The following is a 19,998-nucleotide window of genomic DNA, read 5'->3' as shown; positions in this document are numbered from 1 at the left end:
GTTAGGGTTGGGTTCACCTTTGAGTCAAAGAAGAAGGAAAGATGGTGGTTGTAGCTTTCAAGGAGGTTTGGGGCTAGGGGTTCTTCTCCAGTCTTCAAACTTCTTTCATTCTTTCGAGCTCTATTGAATTAAATTCTTTGCCTTTTGGGCACCCTCACAAGTTCAGGCTTTCATTGTAGCATTTTCTAGCTAATTTTTTATCTCCCCTTATAGTAGTTATCCCCTCCTGAGTGAAAAATTTTATACAAAAATGGAGAGTTGACACCACTGCAGCAAGTCGATTTAGGGTTATCCGACCTATCAAGGAATGGTAAGCTGATGCCATATCTACCACAATGTAGTCGATGCTTATAGTTCGTGGTTTTAAACCCTTGCCAAAGGTAGTATAAAGGGTAATGTACCCTAAAAGTCGGATGGGTGAGTCTCCCAACCCATAAAAAGTGTCTAGATACACCTTCAAATCTTTTTCCTCTAAACTAAGCTTATCAAAGGCCAGCTTAAATAGGATGTTTGCTGAACTTCCATGATCTACTAGTGTTCTATAAAGATTGACGTTGGCCAAAATCATCATTATTACCGCTGGATCATCATGACTAGGAATGACACCTTTTGCATCCTCCTTAGTGAAGGTTATCGTAGGCAGATCAAGCATCTCTTTATTTATCTTGACTTGATAGACCTCCTTTATATGTCTTTTGCAAGAGGACTTGATTATCTCCCCCTCTTGCGAACCCACCTACGATCACTTGAATGTGTCCCTGAGGTGTTCTTGTTGGTCACTCTTGTCTTTTTCTATCTCCTTTGTCATCTCTTTTTCTTTTGTTAGTGTCACCAACTTTTTGACAAGGTATTTATCTAATCAGCCCTCTTTGGCTAGTTTTTTTGTATCACATTTTTCAAATCGTAGCAATCGGTGGAGTAGAGTGGCCATATATTTTATGGTATTCGTAATACTCCGACCGATTTCCATCTTTCTTACTTCGAATTGGCTTTAGAGGTGGTGTCTTTTCAGTGTAGCATATTTTTCTTTGGACATTTGACCAAAGAGACTCTTAGTGGAGTGTAGAAGGAACACCTCTGAGGTCTTTTCGAACTGCCTTTTTCTCTCTTCTTTTGCTACATCTCCTTGTCTCGGGGCATATATTGATTCCGTGGTCTAGCTATAGGTTTTCTCAATTGAGTAGTTTTCTCTATATTAATATACTTCTCAGCTTATTTCAGGACTTCTTACAAAGAGGTCGGATACCTTTTTTATATTGACTTGAGAAGGGAATTCCCTAAGACCATTAACAAGTTCCACAATAACTACTTTAGTAAGTAAATTTTGAATTTTCAAACATGCTTTGTTAAATCTCTCCACGTAGGCCCTAAGAGATTTTTGGACCTTTTGTTTAACACCCAAAATTAAAGGCTTGGAGTATGCTTGGCCTTGTCTTTCTGAATTGAAAATCTTGTGAGGAAGCTTTTGGCCAAGTCGTCAAAATAAGTGACCGATTTAGGAGGTAAGTAATATCAAACCACTTCATTACTGCCTTGGTCAATTTAGTCAGGAATGCTTTGCACCTTGTTATGTCGGACGCATCTGGCAATTACATACAACTTTTGGAATTGCTCCAGTGATGTTGAGGATCTGTTGTTCCATCATAGAGATCTATGTCCGGGATCTTAAAGTTTCTAAGAACTTTAGCTCGCATGATTTTCCGAGAATGGGTCCTCACTTCCCAAAGGGGTAGTCTCCCGATTAGTCCGAGGCCTTCTGTCCTTAAGATCGGACTCCAACCGCTTCAACTTTTCTTCAAGTTTCCTACATCTTTGTACTTCTCTCTGTAGGGAGTGCTTAGATTTGTGTTGTCGTTCTAACTTGATCTCGAGCTTTTCTAGCTGACCTTAGCACTTGTGTACCAAGCCTATGAGTTATGTTGTGTCTCTATCTCTTGATCTTCTAGGAATATGGACTTGGAAACATGTCCTTCATCCTTTTGGATTACTTCTATCTCTATCCGCAATAGTACCCCTTCCTCTTTTTTAGTGTTGGGACATGACAATTTCTCGATCAACGCTAGGTTATTTCTCCTCATGGGTTTTTGAATCAGATGCTGTATGTCCATCTTTTAGGTAGTCCTCTACCATGATTGGGTGTTAATCTTCAAATCCCCAGCAACGGTGTTAATTTTCCAAGGATTATCTGAAACTGAAGAGGATTGAGCCTGAACGTGAGGTCCAAACTTCTTCTGATAAGAGTTCTAATGTCTTTTTCCTAGGAGGCAAAGTCGTCCGAGATCATTGATGGTGAACGAGAGGTGATACATGCAAATGACTCTGATGCTTAAATTAGCAAGAATTTTTGGTAGATTTTTGTGAATTAGGGTTGAGAAATACTTGTGTGTGATCAAGTGTTTATACAGTAGGAGTGATAGCCTTATTATCACTTTGTAACTTATCCACCTATAATGATGGGTGGTTACTTCCCTTTTTGTTTAGGGGGCTGTTATGATCCCATATTTAAAGTGGGCGTAATTGTAGATATGTATATTTGTGCAGTTGAGATTCTTTTGCCAATCAAGTTAGGTCGGCCCAAGTTCATAGGATATGGACTATGACTAAGTCAGGTAGCTATATGAAATGGATCTTTTTAGACTTTTTAGATTTTGTAGACTGGAGTCTCATTTTGGGTCTGACTCTAATATTGAATTAAGGTATGAACACTTATATATTATAAAATTTATCGATATTAAATTCTTATAAAAAAAATTATAAGATAAAAATAAAAAACTTAAAAACAGTTATGAAAATGATTGTATTTAAATAACTCATAAAAAAATAGAAAAAAATTAGTGAAATTTAAAAAATATTGAGGAATTTAAATTTATAAAGCAAAAATTGAGGGGAGAAACTCATCTAGGGACTAATTTAGTTCAACATTCAATTTTGAAAATTAAAATGAGCCATTTAGTCCAAAGTCAATAACCAATTTTGATTTACATGCAATCGTAATATAATAGATAACACATAGACGAATATTATTATAACATATAGCAATGTGTTTATATCAATATGTTACATGTCACTTGTTAACACATAATTATTCTATTACACATGGATGACCAAACGATGGTGTGATAAGTGACATTAACTATTGTTATATCTTATTAGCCCGGTTCAACTTGTGGTTAACAGAAAATCGCTTAAAGACTAACTTGGGTCATGTTAGTTGGCAAAGGATTCGATAGTCGTAGAACGTTTGGACTATTAAATGGTCCCATAACAAAACATGTTTTTTTTAATTTTTTAATAACTGTTAAGTAGTCCTTATTTAATTTTAATTATAAATTAATCATTTATATATTATTTAATTATAAAATTTATTTTTTATTTTATAAATTATTATTTTATTATTTATCTATATGTTTATTAATAATAAAAAATTAAAACAATAACAAATTATATCTTCTATTAATCGTAATAAATATTTTACAATCTTAATCGATCATAATTTTATCATTGATCCGTTACATACGTATTGAATTGGAAAAATTGTGTTTGTTAGAAATTCAATCGATTGGATGCACAAATCAATCGATTGAAATTCAGGTTTTCCAAACTTCAATCGATTGGAATTGATACACAATCGATTGAATTTTGCAAGGCATATGAGATTTTTCTTATTCAATCGATTGGTCATATTACCCAATCGATTTAAGTCTTCAAAGCAATATAGATTTTCACAATTCAATCGATTGATTGTATTACCCAATCGATTGAATTGTGCAATACGTTATATGTTAAGCTTTTCTAAATTTTTCTGCTCGTGATTATAAATTATTATTTTATTATTCATATATCTTATCTTTAAAATTCTATCTTCAATTTTTAAGTTTTTATTTTAATTTAGATACTCTAATCTTATCTTTTCTTTAATATTAAGATTATAAATTGGTGAATAATCTATCAACAATTACTCAATTCTACCATTAGAATCGTTTATCAATTTATCAATCTGATTGATTATCAATTTTTTTTATTGTTTTTGTTCATTGTTTATCCATCTACTTAATATCCAAATTTTTTTTATTATTTATTCATCTTTTTCATATCCAATATTTGTTCATCATTAATTAATAATCACGGTTGGCGATAGAGATCCAATCGATTTTTTCACTGTAGTGTTTAGAAAACAATGAATCGAGATTAGTCTCTAATTTTGTAATTATTTGTTTCGATTCTTTATTCATGCAATTGATTATGTAATGAAAAAATATTTTTTTTATCTTTTAGTAATGGATTTTTTTTGAAATAAAATAAAAAAATTATTATTTTCCAAAACTCAAATTTTCAACTTTAATTTTCCAAATACGAATTTTTTTATGCAGAGCAAGGCGCGAACTCCACTTCAAATCCTAAAAAAAATGGTTAACTCAAATTATTAATCTTCACAATAAACAATGGCAACCATTATAGGAGTATACAAGAGTACACATGAATAAGTCTTATTTTTATTGAAAAAATAATAATTTTTTTAATTTATAATGAAAAAAATTCTTGTTAAATACGGTTTATTCCCGTGTATCTACGTATTTCTCAAATTGCTTTGATGATTTCAATAGATTGAATAAAGAAACCCCACATGCCGTGGAAAATTCAATTGATTGTGTATCAATTCCAATCGATTGAAGTTTAGAAAACTTGAATTTCAATCTATTGGTTTGTGCATCCAATCGATTGAATTTCTAACAAACACGATTTTCCAAATCCAATATGTATGTAACGGATCGATGGTAAAATTACGATCAATTAAGATTGCAAAATATTTATTAAAATTAATAGAAGATCTAATTCGTTATTATTTTAGTTTTTTATTATTAATAAACATGATAGATGAATGATAAAATAATAATTTATAAAATAAAAAATAGATTTTATAATTAAATAATATATAAAAGATTAATTTGTAATTAAAATTAAATAAGGACTATTTAACAATTATTAAAAAATTTTAAAAATATGTTTTATTATGAAACCATTTAATAGTCTAAACGTTCTGGGACTATCGAATTCAGTACTATGTTAGTGGATGTTAAGAACTATTTTAACGTTTTACCTAACTTGAGAAGGCCAATTCATCATTTTTTTTAAATAACTATAATTTTTTTAAATATATATTAATTCAATATTAGAAATTTGCTAATAAGGATTTTAACAATATTTTTCAAAAGCTTAGTAACGTATTAGCAACTTTAGTTTTTTTTTTTTTCATTAAAAGATTTTACTTCAGAAACGTGTATCTTTAACCATATTTATCAAAACTAAATTGGTAATCGAACCGACTAAATTATTAGTCACTAGATTATTAATTCAACCGATGAATTATATGTTGAATTGATTGATTCAATCATAATTAAATAATTATATAATATTTAATTTAGTTTTCTCATTTTTATAATAAATGTCTTTTTTAGTTTTTTTTTATGTATTAAATTAATATTTTTACATTTTAATAACTCATAAATTAATTTATATTTATTACACTCTTCAATTATTTATAAAAAATAAAATAAAAATCATAATCATAGAAATAGAAGATATATTGTAATTAATAAAAAGAGTTATTTCTTCTTTTTAAATGTGTAAATATAATTTAATTTTATTTATGTAATCTATAACAATATATAATGCCAATACATGAGTTTGGTGTCCAATTTTTTTTTTAATTTTGCCCTTCCTTCTATCCTACTATATGTCAGTTATTCCATATTAAAAAATTCTCACTACCTCATCTTCTCTCTTATCACATACATTCAAGTTCTCTCTTATCTCATTAATTCATAATCACAGAACTTTTATAATTATCTCTTTTCTCTCCTACTATCTATCATCTTATATTGCTGTTACTGCATAATAGAAAAAAATTTTCTTTTCTTATTCATCATCTCTTGCATCCTTCTCACTTTACTTAGATATAACATAAAACCTAATATAAGAATAATTGGTATCTAAATTTAAGTTCTAATATTGTTCCTAAAGAAAAGTTTATCACTACAAGAAAAAAGGCCTATGGCCACGCTTTTATGAGGGTGGCGATAGATTAGAGATTTGGCCACTTTTTTTTTTGCCACGCTTCAAAAGCGTGGCGAAAAAGATCAATGGCCACGCTTTTGTAAGGGTGGCAATTGATTAGAGAAACGGCCACGTTTTTTTTCTGCCACGCTTCAAAAGCGTGGCCATAAAGAGAAACGAGGACGTTTTAAAAGCGTGGCGACAGGGTTTCCTTACGGCCACGCTTACAAAACGTGGCCATATCCTGGTACTCTTTTGGCACGCTTTAAAAGCGTGGCCAAAAGTTTTTTTTCTGCCACGCTTCGAAAGCGTGGCCGTAGAGTGAAACAGCGACATTTTATAAGCGTGGCCAGAGGGTCCCAACCCATTGACTATAACCCGGCCCCAAACCCGGTCCCCAACCTATTGACACTAACCCTAATCTTCGAAAACCACTCTTTCACCTTCGAAACCACTCGCCTGGAAGAGTTCCTCCCAACCTTCGCCCTTCGCCCTTCGCCCTTCGCCCTTCGCCATCGTCACTCGAAACCACTTCTTCTTCATCTTCTTAATCTTCATCTTCGTCTTCATACTCTTCTTCTCTTTCTTGTTCTTCTACCGATCTTTCTGGATCTCTCTGTTCACCTTCGAGCTCCACCAAACATGGGCGACGGCAAGGTCAAGCTCGCCGACGATCTCTTCTCCTCCAAGCCCTCCGATTCCAAAGGTCTGATCTATTTTCCCTTCCAACGCTTCTTTTTTTTATTTTCTCGATTTTTTCTGTTGTTTTTACTTTTAGGGCTTTCCCTTTCCATTTTCATTTTCCCCTGATTCGTTCTCTCTGTCAATCGCATGCTCAACACGCATGTTCCTTCTTGGTCACAATATTAGCGTTGTTTGCGATGCTGTGGACGTACATGGTTTTTTTCTGGAATGAAAAAGCCACAAAGGTGCACTCTGTTTTGGTTATGACTTGAGCATTGTTTCAGTTTGGGCTAAAATCGGAAAAAAATAGTGAGCACTCTGTTTTTGTTGTTGCTTCCATAGTTCAACTAGTTGATTTGTTCTCTTTGTTTGGTTCTTATCTGTTTTGATTTTAATTACATATAATGTTGATTTGTTATCCACCTCATGACTTGTTAGTTTCTTGTTGTTGGCCTATTATTTCTAAGTATCTAAGTTCTGTTCATCCAAAAAACACCAACCCCATTCATAATAACTCTCTAACCTACCATCCATTCCTACAACAGAAATTTAAGAGCACAACCTGTTTGAGAAAAGGTTTCACAGAAAATGAAACACGAGCCTCTTCATTTGTAACATAACACCATCTCTACTGTTATAGAGACTCTATATTATTGTGGCTGAGAAAAAAAAAACACTTATACATATCAATATTTTTGGCAATGGAAGATTCAAGCAAGATACTAAGAAGATCTATTAATTGTTTTCTTCAAAACTATCACTATTTTACCTCAACAGTAAATGCGGTAAATCATTTTATTGTGAAGCAACTTCTCATTTTAGTTTTCGTGATTTTTCATGCCTAAACCTAACAGGGCTAAAGCTCAGGATTCTTGATTATATAGATGTTTAAACTCTGGAGTATCTTTCTCTAACAATAGCTATATCACCTAATATTTGACTTAAATGTGAAATGAAACCATGATAAGCATATGCATATAGGCATCGCTCGAGTTATTGTCATTCTAGTCGCTCAATTCAGCTTAGTCAAGCTATTGGTTCTATCCAAGCAATTGCCAAGGCATCAAAAGATCAAATTCTGGAGAACACAAACCTTTCTGCTGAGAAGGCAGAGATGATTTCAAGGTTTCTGAGGGACTCCAAGTTTTACTCTTCTCCCAAGTTTTACAACAATAAATAATAATGGAAAGTGAGTATCTCCTTCTAATTCCTTTATCTGGTTAGCTTCAATGAGTCAACACACAAGGTATTAACTGATTATCAAGCTGCTGCAGTGACTCTTTTAGTGCTATTATCAGCTGCACCTGGTGATGTGAGTATTACTTATCATGCTTGCTTGCTTGTTGCATTTTGTTCATCTATTGGCTAAGCTTGATTTTAGAATAATAATGTTCATCTCTTGGTTGCTATTCTTGATTCTTGAGACTCAAACTCTTTTTCCCTTTCCCTTCCTCTCATTCCCTTCTTCTTCTTCCTACCCTAGACCCTAAACATTTACCTTACAGAAAAGTATAGGTTTTTAAAGGTAGTGTAACATTGAAAAATGAATTTCCAGGATGCATGAGCAGCAGAAAAGCATTATTATCAACAGAGCATTAATAAAGAGGGTAAAACAAGATATAAAAGCTGTGAGTAAATGTAATTTAGAATAAATTGAGAGATAAAGCAGGCACAGGAAGTTTGGTTTTGGTGTGAACTTTGTTTCAGTTGTGCCATGTGTGTGTTCCGAGTTTTGGTTAACTTTTTCTTTCTTTGATAGGCGAGGGTTTTGGAATTGTTCAATGTATATTGTGTGTTTAGTCAAATTGAATTGCTGATATATGCAGAGAGTGTGCTATCCTGCAATACCAATGGAAGCCCTGTCATCAGTGGGATCTGCAATAGAAAACTGTTTAATTTAATTTTAAGCTGCGCAGGTTTAGCTTTTGAATGCATTATTTTAGCTATCAAATTTAATTTTGTTAAGAAAATTGCTTACCCTGTCTCTGTTTCTATTGCTGTTCTCATTTACTTCAGATTATAATTAAAATTGCTGCCGAGAATGGTGTTCGAAAAATTTTGATTGGACAGTAAGTATCTTAATCATTTGAATTTTTCAATGAATCTTTCTAAAACAAATATGAAGAACTTTGTAACACAAGATGGCAGTAAATGACATCATCATAAGGATAAAAAAATCTTTGATGGACTAGTGCATCATCTTATTGTTCACAATCCTCTAGTGTGTATTATTATTAGCATGACTCTCTTAATAGAAATTTAGGACAACTTATCTTTCTAATATGGGAAGGTATATTGTCAACACCAGCTATTCCTGCTGTGATAAGGAAGCAGAAGGCAAGCCAATCTAATTAACCCCTTTTTATCTTAGTCCTGGTGCGTTGGGTTATTTTTTGCTGTAAAATATGTAATGATTCCAATTTATTGATTGATTTATTATGTTTGCAGACTGATTTGAGGTTCCAGAACCTTGCTGTCCTTGCTTTCCACAAAGCTGCTGAAGCCTACTTGGTTGGTTTGTTTGAGGACACCAACTTGTGTGCCATCCATGCCAAAAGGTCACCGTAATGCCCAAAGACATTCAACTTGTTCGCCGCATCCGTGGTGAACATGCTTAGGCTGATTGATTTCATGCTTCTTGATCGCCTCGGAATACACCTTGTGTTACTAGTTTAGTATTGTTCAAGTTTCCTATGCCATTGTATAGTTCTTGACAACCTTTTAGGTTTCAATTGATGTCTTTAGAATGATTATTTTGGTTATGGTACAGTAGATCATAGAAAGATACTACAAATGGAATGATTTGATTACTGGTGTAAGACAGTTTATTTTGGATTTAGCTCTTAATAATTAATATTAACTTTGATACAATTCTGAATGTGTTGGGTATTTGATATGTGAACTTCAGTAGAATTTCTTTCTCAACATGACAGCAATGATAGAGCTTTGTGATTTAACGGCCGTATCTCTTGTTATTGCCACGCTTTAAAAGCGTGGCCGTATCTATCCCTATTGCCACGCTTTAAAAGCGTGGCCATATCTCCCTCTATTGCCACGCTTCCAAAGCGTGGCTGTATCTCCTTCTATTGCCACGCTTTAAAAACGTGGCCGTATCTTCCACCTATGGCCACGCTTTAAAAGTGTGGCCATATCTTCCACCTATGGCCACGCTTTTAAACGTGACAATCTATAAAAAGCGTGGCGATAAGTTTGAAAAAGCGTGGCGATAGCTGAAAAAGCGTGGCGAAAAGCTATCGCCACGCTTTTTTCAACTTTTCGCCACGCTTTAAAAGCGTGGCAATAGACATATTTTCTTGTAGTGTATTATTAAAAAATTCTTTCATTAGTTACGTTAAATAAAAAATTTTCTATCTATTTTTTTTATTCAAGCTTTATTTTTATGTTTTATTTTAGTTCTGTTAATAAAAAAGTATTAACATTAGTTTTAATGTTTAACTTTTAGGATAAATAAAAAGACCAGATCTTTTTTATAAATTTGATGATTAAAAAGCTATTTATTATAGAATAAGTTAAATCTATTTCTTAACTATAGGAATATATATAATTCACTTTTGAATATAATCAAAATAAATATATCTATAACAATATATAATGCCAATACACGAGTTTGGTGTCCAAAATTTTTTTCTAATTTTGCCCTTCCTTCTATCCCGCTATATGTCAGTTATTCCATATTAAAAAATTTTCACTACATCATCTTCTCTCTTATCACATATATTCAAGTTCTCTCTTATCTCATTGATTCACAATCACGGAACTTCTATAATTATCTCTTTTCTCTCCTACTATCTATCATCTCATATTACTGTTACTGCATAATAGAAAAATTTTTTTCTTTTCTTATTCATCTTCTCTTGCATCCTTCTCAATTTATTTAGATATAACATAAAATCTAATATAAGAATAATTGGTATCTAAATTTAAGTTCTAATATTATTCCTAAAGAAAAGTTTATTATTAAAAAATTATTTCATTAGTTACGTTAAATAAAAAAATTTTATCCATTTTTTTATTCAAGTTTTATTTTTATGTTTTATTTTAGTTATGTTAATAAAAAAGTATTAACATTAATTTTAATGTTTAACTTTTAAGATAAATAAAAAGACGAGATCTTTTTTATAAATTTGATGATTAAAAAGCTATTTATTATAGAATAAGTTAAACCTATGTCTTGACTATAGGAATATATATAATTCACTTTTGAATATAATCAAAATAAACATATATTATTTAATTTTTTAAATTTTACATTTATTATTAAAATCATGATATAATGGATATACTCCTATAAAAAAATAAAAATGACTTCATAACTATTTTTTTGTTGGAAGAAAACACCACTTAATGACTATGGAGTATAATTTAAACAACTATAGATAAGTAACATAAGTAATAAAAAAGCGGACATAAAATTTAATTTTTTTGTTATTTGGTACTAAAATAAATATAATAAAATAAATCACTGTTTTCATACATAATGTCATAAAATTTAACATTATCCTTTTCTAGAGTCATCTATTTTTTTAGTTTTTATCCTTATTTTTGTACTTTATTTTAAATTTATTAAATCAAAAAGTACTAATGTCATTTAACTTTAATTTTTAACTTTTATCATAAATGAATATGTGACTTTGAATGTATTAGATAATTAAAAAAAAACTCATAATAAAAAAGGTTAAATTTACTCATTCGTTATATTTAAAAGAGTGTAGATGATTCACATAAGAATTACGTGATTTTTTTTTTTGAACTTTTATTTTTAAAATAGTATTCACTTGTGAGTGTAATAATTATGAATTAATATATGTTTGCGATTGAAGAGAAGATAGAAAGAGAATAAAAACTGAGGAAGAAAGAGAGAACAAGCTAATATAAGAGTGGTGGTGAAGCATATGTAGATAGATGATGATAAGAAAAAAGAATAATAAAAACAAAAATTAAAAATTCTAAAAGAATAATAAGAATAAAGATAATTTAAAATGTTGAATATAAAATTATAAGAAATAAAAAATTTTTAGCTATTAAAATTATACGAGAGAAAGAGTTATTTAAATATAAATTTTTATATTTGCTTCAAATTAAATATAATTGAGAAATAAATAAACTTACAAATATTTATAAATTTTTATCTTTATTGTTACACATAGTAACATAATAATTTTAGTATTATACCTAAATTAATTTAAATTCAATTATTTTATATATTAAAGAAATTAAACAACTAATAAATTTTTTTATTTTTTATTTAATTATTCTATACAAAATTTTTGAATCCTTGATATCTTAATTTTTTTTAAATGATAAAATATGACTTAACAAGTAAATATGAAAAATAAGTATCTTTATAATAGTTATACATCTAGATATCTAAATCAAACAAAAAAAATAATTCTTTTAACAAATCTTTAACAACTCAAACGTTAACACAATGGATATGTATGACTTAAAGTGATAAACAAAAATGAGAGTTGCGATAATGGTAATACGATATGGTGGTAATTGATTGCGATCGGGGTTAATAGAAGAAAAAAACAAAAAAGAAGAATAAAACAAGGCAACATAATAGTGACGCGAGACAATAATAGTTATACATGTAAAAAAATAATAAGAGAAAATAATAGTGTATAATATGATGAGATGATATATTCAAAATAAAAAATAATAATTTTAAAATAATAATAAAATTAAAGATAGTTAAAGATGTTCAATATAAGATTAAAGAAATAATTTTTTATCTATTAAAATTATGTATAAAAAAAAGAATGGTTCGAATAGGAATATAAATTTTTAAATTTATTTCAAATTAAATAGAAATGAGAAAATAAATAAATTTAATATATAAATAACTAATTTATAAATAATGTTAATAAATTTTTATTTTGACTTTGTTACACATAATAATAATAATTTTTTTTAGTTTTTTAACTTAAATTTATTTATTTTATCTTTTTAATTTATTTTTTAATTATTGATATTAAATTTATAATTTTAAAAATAAAAATATAAAAATATTTTTTTTGATTCAATAGAAAAGCGGCTGAAAAGGCACGACAATGCTTGTTGAGCCGTTAGTATATTTAATACAAAAATATCATGTATAGAAAATAACAACTTAATTTAAATTGACTGGTTTTACCAGGCTTGAGTGGATTGATTCTCTAGTTTTAACTGTTTTTGATGAATTTTTATGGAATTTGATCATATCTAACCGAGTTAATTATTTAATCAGCAATTGACCTGGACAAACTATTAGGTCATTGGTCACTGGTTTAACTATTAAATTATTGATTCAATTGGTTGATTTAGTTATAATTAAATAATTATATAAAATTTTATTTTTTTATAATAAATATTAACTATTATTTTCATATTTCAGTAGTTTATTAATTAAGTTTTATATATTTCATGTATTTATTAAAAAATAATATTAATAGATATTATAAAATCATGGGAAGAAAAAAGATGTGATTAATAAAAATATTTTTGTCTATTTTTTTATATATAATTCGTAATATTTAATAAAACTTAATATTTATATTAAGGGTAAAGTATACTTTTTATCCTTAAAGTTTGGCAAAAACTTTGAAAATATCTCTAAGTTTTATTTTGTTTCAATTTTGTTCTAAAAGTTTTCGATTTGCATCAAATATATCCCTGACGGCTAATTTTTCAAAAAATTTAAGACCAATTCAACAACAATTTCATAAGAACAACCCTCAACACAAGCAAATTAAGCATACTTTTCATGCATGATTGTTAGATTGCTTTTAAATTTTGTGAAAATTTAGTCGTTAAGGGTATATTTGATGCAAATTAAAAATTTTTGGGACAAAATTAAAACAAAATAAAACTTAGAGATATTTTTAAAATTTATGCCAAATTTCAAGGACAAAAAGTATACTTTACCCTAATATTTATATTAATAATTGTGTTTAATTAAAAATATAATTAATTTAAAAAATATAAAATTAAAATTAAAATAAATTAAATATGGAAAAAGGTTGAATGAAGATATTATATAATATATGCAATAATTAATACATAAATTTGCAACACACAGCATAGCCTAGAGTTTTTTTTATGGAGGTAAAAATAGTGATATATTTTAATATTATAATTTTTAGTATTTTTTAAAAGTGTGAAAAGTATATAAATCAGAGGGTCTGATTTTTATACCTCAACATTTTTTATTTTTTTAATAGAAATCTCTCAGTCTAATTTCTGTACCTCTCACAAATCAAACAGTTCGATTTTTGTATCTCTCACAAATCGAACGATCCGATTTTTGTACCTTTTACAAATTAAATGGTTCAATTTTTGCTTCTCTAATTAAATAGTTTTACATTTAAAAATAACACCCTATCATTTCACATTTAAAAAAACATCAGTGGGTATAGAGTATACTAACTACTAAGCCTTCCTAATGTTGTTGTGAGGAGTTCCAGCTATGCTTTTTTTTGGTCAAGTGGATTGGACAGTCCCAATCTTAGGCATTACATTTATGCACTACACACTTACACATACTACATGGGATACACACTATTAGTATGATTTTATATTCCTCCAAGAAGATTTAAACCAGGTGTAGGTCTATGTGAAATAAACAAAGTTGCCATTTGACCTGGACTTGGCTGCAAACCAAATCTCTAGTTTATCGGTTATTCGTGACCAAGTTTTCATTGGACCAACCATATCAGGTTTGATGACTATCCTCAACTCAAAATCAATAAATCACATCATTCATGAAATCTTTAATTGAACCTAAAAGTAATTATCAAGGATGATTATTTGCATAATTAACTTCTATTTATACTATCGTTAATGAAGAAAGTATTAACAAAGTTGTAATGTAAGGGTATTACAAAGTTTAGAAAAGCACGCCAATTTTATATTTTAACCCATGAAGGATAGTAGGATACAGTGCTATTTGTAAAGTCTCAAATGGTCACAAGCCTCAATATATATATATATATATATATATATATATATATATATATATATATATATATATATATATATAGATATAAAGAAAATGAAGAAAATATATAAATCTATACAATAAAAACAAAAAAAAAAGGAAAAAAAAAAGAAAGAAAAATGAAGGGTCATAAGTCATAACTAACTCAAATTCCACGAAAAAATCGCATAGCCAGACCGAAAAATGTGAAAAAGACAAGTTTGCCAGGCCAAATGATCTTGCAAACCCGAAAACTTCTCCTAAAACACAGGCCCTACATTTAGCTATTAATGTGTGTATTTTGCGTCTATATATATTCTTCTTTCTCCAATCATTTACCTCACCCTCAGCAATCAGCACCGTAATTTCCGTTTTTAACTGGTTCTTCTCTTTATCTCTATTTACCTTACAACCTCCTACATTATCTTCAACACTTTTGTATTAAAAAGATGGGAGGTTGCATGAGCAGTCCTAAGAATGTTTATGAAGGAGAGGCCCCAGTTGAACCAATCACACCCAAGGCCGCTGAGGGCGATAATGTTCCTCAGGTTTATTTTTCTATATATATCTATATATTTGATTTCATTTTCATTTTGATGATGATGATGTTTATTCATTTCTAATCTCAAACCCAACGTAATAATGGTTTGACCAACTATCTCTCACAAGTCAAATTGATACAATTGAAACATGTTATTAGAAAGTGCGTGCCAATGACAAAAAATAATGGTGTTAATATATTACAATTTACAAATAAAGAAGTGACTCAGAAAAAATAGTTTTAGGACTACTCCATTCTACTATTTTAGTATAATAATTATAGGCAAAAGTTTAAAATATAGAATCAAAAGATAAAACTTAGATATAAATGAATCTTATCAGGAAACTCTTTTTTTTAAGTATTCTGAAATGTTTAGAAAACTATGAAGCAGGACACAACACTCATTTCGATGAGTTGTTATATTTGTATGTCACATGCATTTTAAACACAATATTCATTGATATTTATTGGATACATGTATTTTTTACGTTCAATTATGTTTTAATAAAAAAAAATTTATATACATTTATATATACTTAAATATTATCATATATATATATATATATTTAGATGTCCAATCTTATTTTTAACATATATTTTTAAAATAAATTTAAAAATAATATATATTATTAGAGAAATTCTTGAGAATAAGCTATTTTTTACCATTATTTGATTAACACAAATACTAAATTGTCTTTAACAAATAATTTTTAGTAATTCATGTATATAAATTCTAAAAAATATTGATATAAAGTATAATGATTTATGTATGTAAATTCTCTGATAAATATAAGTACAAATTTTATGTTTTTTGTATGCAAAACTCCTATAAACATAAGTACAAACTATCGATGGCCCAATATTGATAAAAAATGATAATATATGTTAGCCATATAGCATTATTTATATAATTATATTATTATTTATTAGAAAATTAAAAAATTAATTTATTTTTTAATATTAATAAAATATTAAAATATCATTATAATTTATCTATAAATTATTTTATATATATATATATCGTATCTATGTATCTTATAAAAATTTAAAATTTATATTTTTGCGTGTACTATGTCCTATATTTTGTCGTGTCTGTATCCGTCCGTGCATTGTAGTTAGAAAATAATAAAAATTAGTCAAAATCAATTAAAAATAATTTTATTTTATATTTATTAATTACTTTTAAAATAAATACATAATATTAGATGTAATAAATATATAGTTTTTAAATCATATATATAATTATAAATATTAAGTTAAATAAGTGAAATTTAAATTATTATTTCTTTAACATTTCTGATAAGTATTCGTATAACATTATCCATTGAAAATTTTGAATTTTTTAAGGTCTCAAAATCAAATATTTAAGTATTGAGTTTTAAACTAATGCAGGAAAACAAGGAAGAGGTAGAGAAGAAGGAAGAGCCTTTGGTAGACGTTTCTGAGCCTGCAAAAGAAGAAGCTAAGGCTGAGGCTGCTGCTCCTGGCGCTGAAGAGGCGAAGAAGGAGGAAGAAGCTGAGAAAAAGGACCAAACTGATGTACCTCTTGTCACCCTGTAATCATGTTAATTCTCTATTGTATCATCATCGATCCTAGCCATTCTTATGACACAAATATTTTCCACAAAATTAAAAAAGATGTGCTGGGTGGCGTAAGTTGTAACCTTGCTTGAGTGATATTGTTTCATTTCTTGGGTCATCAATCAATAATAAAAAAAAATCTTTCACTTTTAATTTACTGCTGCCGATATTTGCTAGATTCAATTGACTTTTTGTGTGCTAACAAGGTTTAGAACAACTATCTGTCAATTATATGGTAAACAAAGTTTGGTCAGAGTTACACTTGGGGCTAAAAAAAAGTGTGGATGAATTTCTTCACATATTGATGAAGTATTGCAAAATAGTAGGAATTGTGAATCATTTAGAGATAAATTAGGACTACATCACATCACAGTTGCATTGGATCAGACAAAATTAGTAATTCCACTAACGACAACAATTTATGGTTTACCAAAGTGTGAAAAGATCAATTCCCCTAACACCAATATATCAAGGAAAATATATACTTCACTATTCAACACACGTTGACACTGATGCCTAACCAATACATAGATATACGTTTTCAAACTCCATAAGAAGCAAAAGAAAATTCAAAACTTAATTAATGGGACCAATATCCAATCCATACTTTTGTTCCCTTTTCCTTGTCTTTTACCACATCAAAACAATTGAGTTCACAAACTTCGGACTTTTCGGATGAGATCGTGTGAACTTTGAAAGTGGAAACAAATTAATTCCTTTTTCTTTCTTCTGCCTTTTAATATTGTAAATGACAAAGACTAGTTGATTTTGCCATTAGAAAGGTGTGTATTGTTTGTTATTTGGTATCAGAGCCATTATTATTATTATCAGCCGATGAAGGAGCAACTTGTTTCACAGGCTCTTCTACTACTACTTCATCCTTGTCTTCTTTCACAGCCATCAACACCAAAACCAATAACATTGGATAACTTATTGTTGTTAGTATCCAATTCACAGTCAACTGAGCTTTAGAGGACACATTATGGTTATCAATTTGCCAAGCAACTGCTGCTCCTGCACTTTGAATACCTTTGTAGAACCCAGTATACCTGTGAATTAATGTAACCAATCCCACAATTAATTAACATCAATTTTCTTAAAAAATATCGTAACTTTGAGGTTTTGGATTTATTTAATTTTATCCATAACGATTTGGACGGAGTTAATTCCGTTTTAGATGGAGTTAATATTTAAGAATAATTTTGACACAAATAAAAAATGTTAAGAACAAAATGATTAAAATTAAAGGTTAAGGGTTAATTACCTGCTAAGAAAGAATTAATAGAAGGAAAAAAAGATGAATGCGTTGAATTACCTGCTAAGAATCTCAGAATCATTAGCAAGGGCACCAATAACCCAATAGACCATACTCTGAAACATGGCATCGAGCAAACCAAAGCTAAAATACAAGACAAAGGGCCCTGCAAATGAATCACCAGAGTCCTTGAAATCCAAGATCTTAGGTGGAGTCTTGATCTGATTAGCAAGCGCACCAGCCCAAATCCCAGTACCAAGAACAGAAACCACAAGAATCCCCACCAAACCCCTCTTCCTTCTGCTCTTAAAACTGAAATCCATAACATAACCAATCCCAACAGAACCCAACATCTGCGCCCCCCAATAGAACACATTGTTCAACCCTCTTGTCCTCAAAGTGAACATGGTCTTGTTCACATGGTTGAACTGATACGTGTAAAAGAAATTACTACACCAAGAAGCAGGAACCATGAGAAGCATCTTCCAGTTATAAAACAATTTAGCAATCTCTATAGCCTCCGTTCCAACGTTTGAGTACAACATGTTAGTGCACCGAGTTCCGTCGTCGCGAACAACCTTCCTGGCCGGCAAGATCGCCAGCGAAAGAACTGTTCCCACTGACATAAACGCCATGAAACCTATATACGTTCCGTCGTTAACCGAAACTGCGTCATCGCCGCCGCGATGGTAGTTCAAGATGAAAGGGATTAGGCCACCTATAACACCACCCATGTTGAAGATGCTCCAGAAGATGGAGATGTAGGTTCCTTTTCGATTCACCGGAGGGTAAGAGGTCATGATGGCGCCTTCTGCAGCCCATAGAAGCCCGGCTCCGACGCCGAGAATGGCGCCGGAGATTATGGCGAAAGCTTGGTGCTGGTAGTGGTTGTAGTAGAGGAAGGAACCGGCGTAGAGGACGTAGGTGGAGCAACCTGCGAAGAGTGTGAGGTGTGGTCCCAGGAGGTTGTAGATGCCGCCGCCGAGAATGCCGAAGATGGCGAAGGTGGTGTAAAGTGCGGTTAGGGAGTTGTTAGAGGCGGTTGAGTTGACTTGGCCGCCGCCACCCATGCCGGAAAGTGCGTTGAACATTCCGGGGCAGCAGAAGCAGACTAGGCCAATAAGGATGACCTGAACCAACGGTGAATTGTACCTCAATAGTGATGATGAAGGAGGGATCTGGGTCCCAGATTCTTGATTTCCATTGGAATCTGAACCCATTTGATAATCAACTCAACACTTTCTTTAATTGTGTCAAAGGTTGAGACTTGAGTGTGTTTGTGAGAAGGAATTGGTTATTTAAGGAGAAAGAGTAACGGCAAAGCTGAGTGTTGCCGTTTAAAATATGAGAAAAATAACCCAATTTTCATGGATGCTTTCTGTTCCGTTCCGGTTGTGACTATCAGTTTGAATTGAATAGCAGAATGAGCTTAGGTGATTACGCAAGCACTGGGTGAAAATGAAGGTCAATTTGTTCGGTTTTGGTGAATTTTCAGTTTTTTTTTTTTTTAAATCGTCATATATACTCTTTTTCATAGGATTTTTTTTTGGAATAAAATTAAAAGAATATTTAATTCTCCAAAGAATATTTTATATGAAGTTGGCAGCACCTCTACGAACTTCAGAATGAGTTCGTCATACTATATAAGTGTGTGGTCATTTTCATTTGTGGTTTTACTTTCAAATTTCTCCTTCAAATACACTTTATTCCTCATTCACTTGTGATATTCAGATTTTTCTGTACGAGATTTTCTATCTTTTGACATCCGTAAAGTTCGTTATCTATTACATCGTCAGTTTCAGGTCAGTATATATTATGTTAGTTAGAGTTATTGTTTACATGCTAGTTAGAGTTAGTGTTTAATGTTTACATGTTAGTTTGAATTATATAGTTACTGTTTACATG

The 19,998-nt window shown here is 30.1% G+C and overlaps 2 protein-coding genes across 2 annotated transcripts; one reads left to right on the top strand and one right to left on the bottom strand.

Moving 5' to 3' along the window:
• The first annotated feature begins 15,062 nt into the window (after positions 1-15,062).
• LOC148581233 (uncharacterized) lies at positions 15,063-16,991 on the top strand. The gene is made up of 2 exons (XM_088489215.1): positions 15,063-15,264; positions 16,650-16,991. Exons 1-2 carry the CDS (start codon positions 15,166-15,168, stop codon positions 16,815-16,817), a joined length of 267 nt encoding a protein of 88 aa, XP_088345341.1. The 5' UTR covers positions 15,063-15,165; the 3' UTR covers positions 16,818-16,991.
• A 157-nt stretch (positions 16,992-17,148) lies between these two features.
• On the bottom strand, positions 17,149-19,532 carry LOC107624388 (UNC93-like protein 1). Its single transcript, XM_016326887.3, has 2 exons — positions 18,154-19,532; positions 17,149-17,887 (listed from the first exon to the last, which is right to left on the bottom strand). The coding sequence occupies exons 1-2, from the start codon at positions 19,311-19,313 to the stop codon at positions 17,635-17,637; spliced, it is 1,413 nt and encodes a 470-aa protein (XP_016182373.1). The 5' UTR covers positions 19,314-19,532; the 3' UTR covers positions 17,149-17,634.
• Between the last annotated feature and the right edge of the window lie 466 nt (positions 19,533-19,998).

Source organism: Arachis ipaensis, chromosome B10 (genome assembly GCF_059453495.1).
Source record: "Arachis ipaensis isolate K30076 ecotype BB chromosome B10, ASM5945349v1, whole genome shotgun sequence".
Classification (NCBI taxonomy): domain Eukaryota; kingdom Viridiplantae; phylum Streptophyta; class Magnoliopsida; order Fabales; family Fabaceae; genus Arachis; species Arachis ipaensis.
This window is presented reverse-complemented; position numbering and strand designations above follow the sequence as displayed.

What these genes read in the sequence shown, in the direction of transcription:
- LOC107624388 (XM_016326887.3), bottom strand. Translation starts at nt 19,313, where the DNA reads ATGGGTTCAGATTCCAATGGAAATCAAGAATCTGGGACCCAGATCCCT. An exon ending in GATTCTGAGATTCTTAGCAG is followed by an intron (nt 17,888 to 18,153) that starts GTAATTCAACGC and finishes ATTAATTCACAG; the next exon opens with GTATACTGGGTTCTACAAAG.
- LOC148581233 (XM_088489215.1), top strand. Translation starts at nt 15,166, where the DNA reads ATGGGAGGTTGCATGAGCAGTCCTAAGAATGTTTATGAAGGAGAGGCC. An exon ending in AGGGCGATAATGTTCCTCAG is followed by an intron (nt 15,265 to 16,649) that starts GTTTATTTTTCT and finishes AAACTAATGCAG; the next exon opens with GAAAACAAGGAAGAGGTAGA.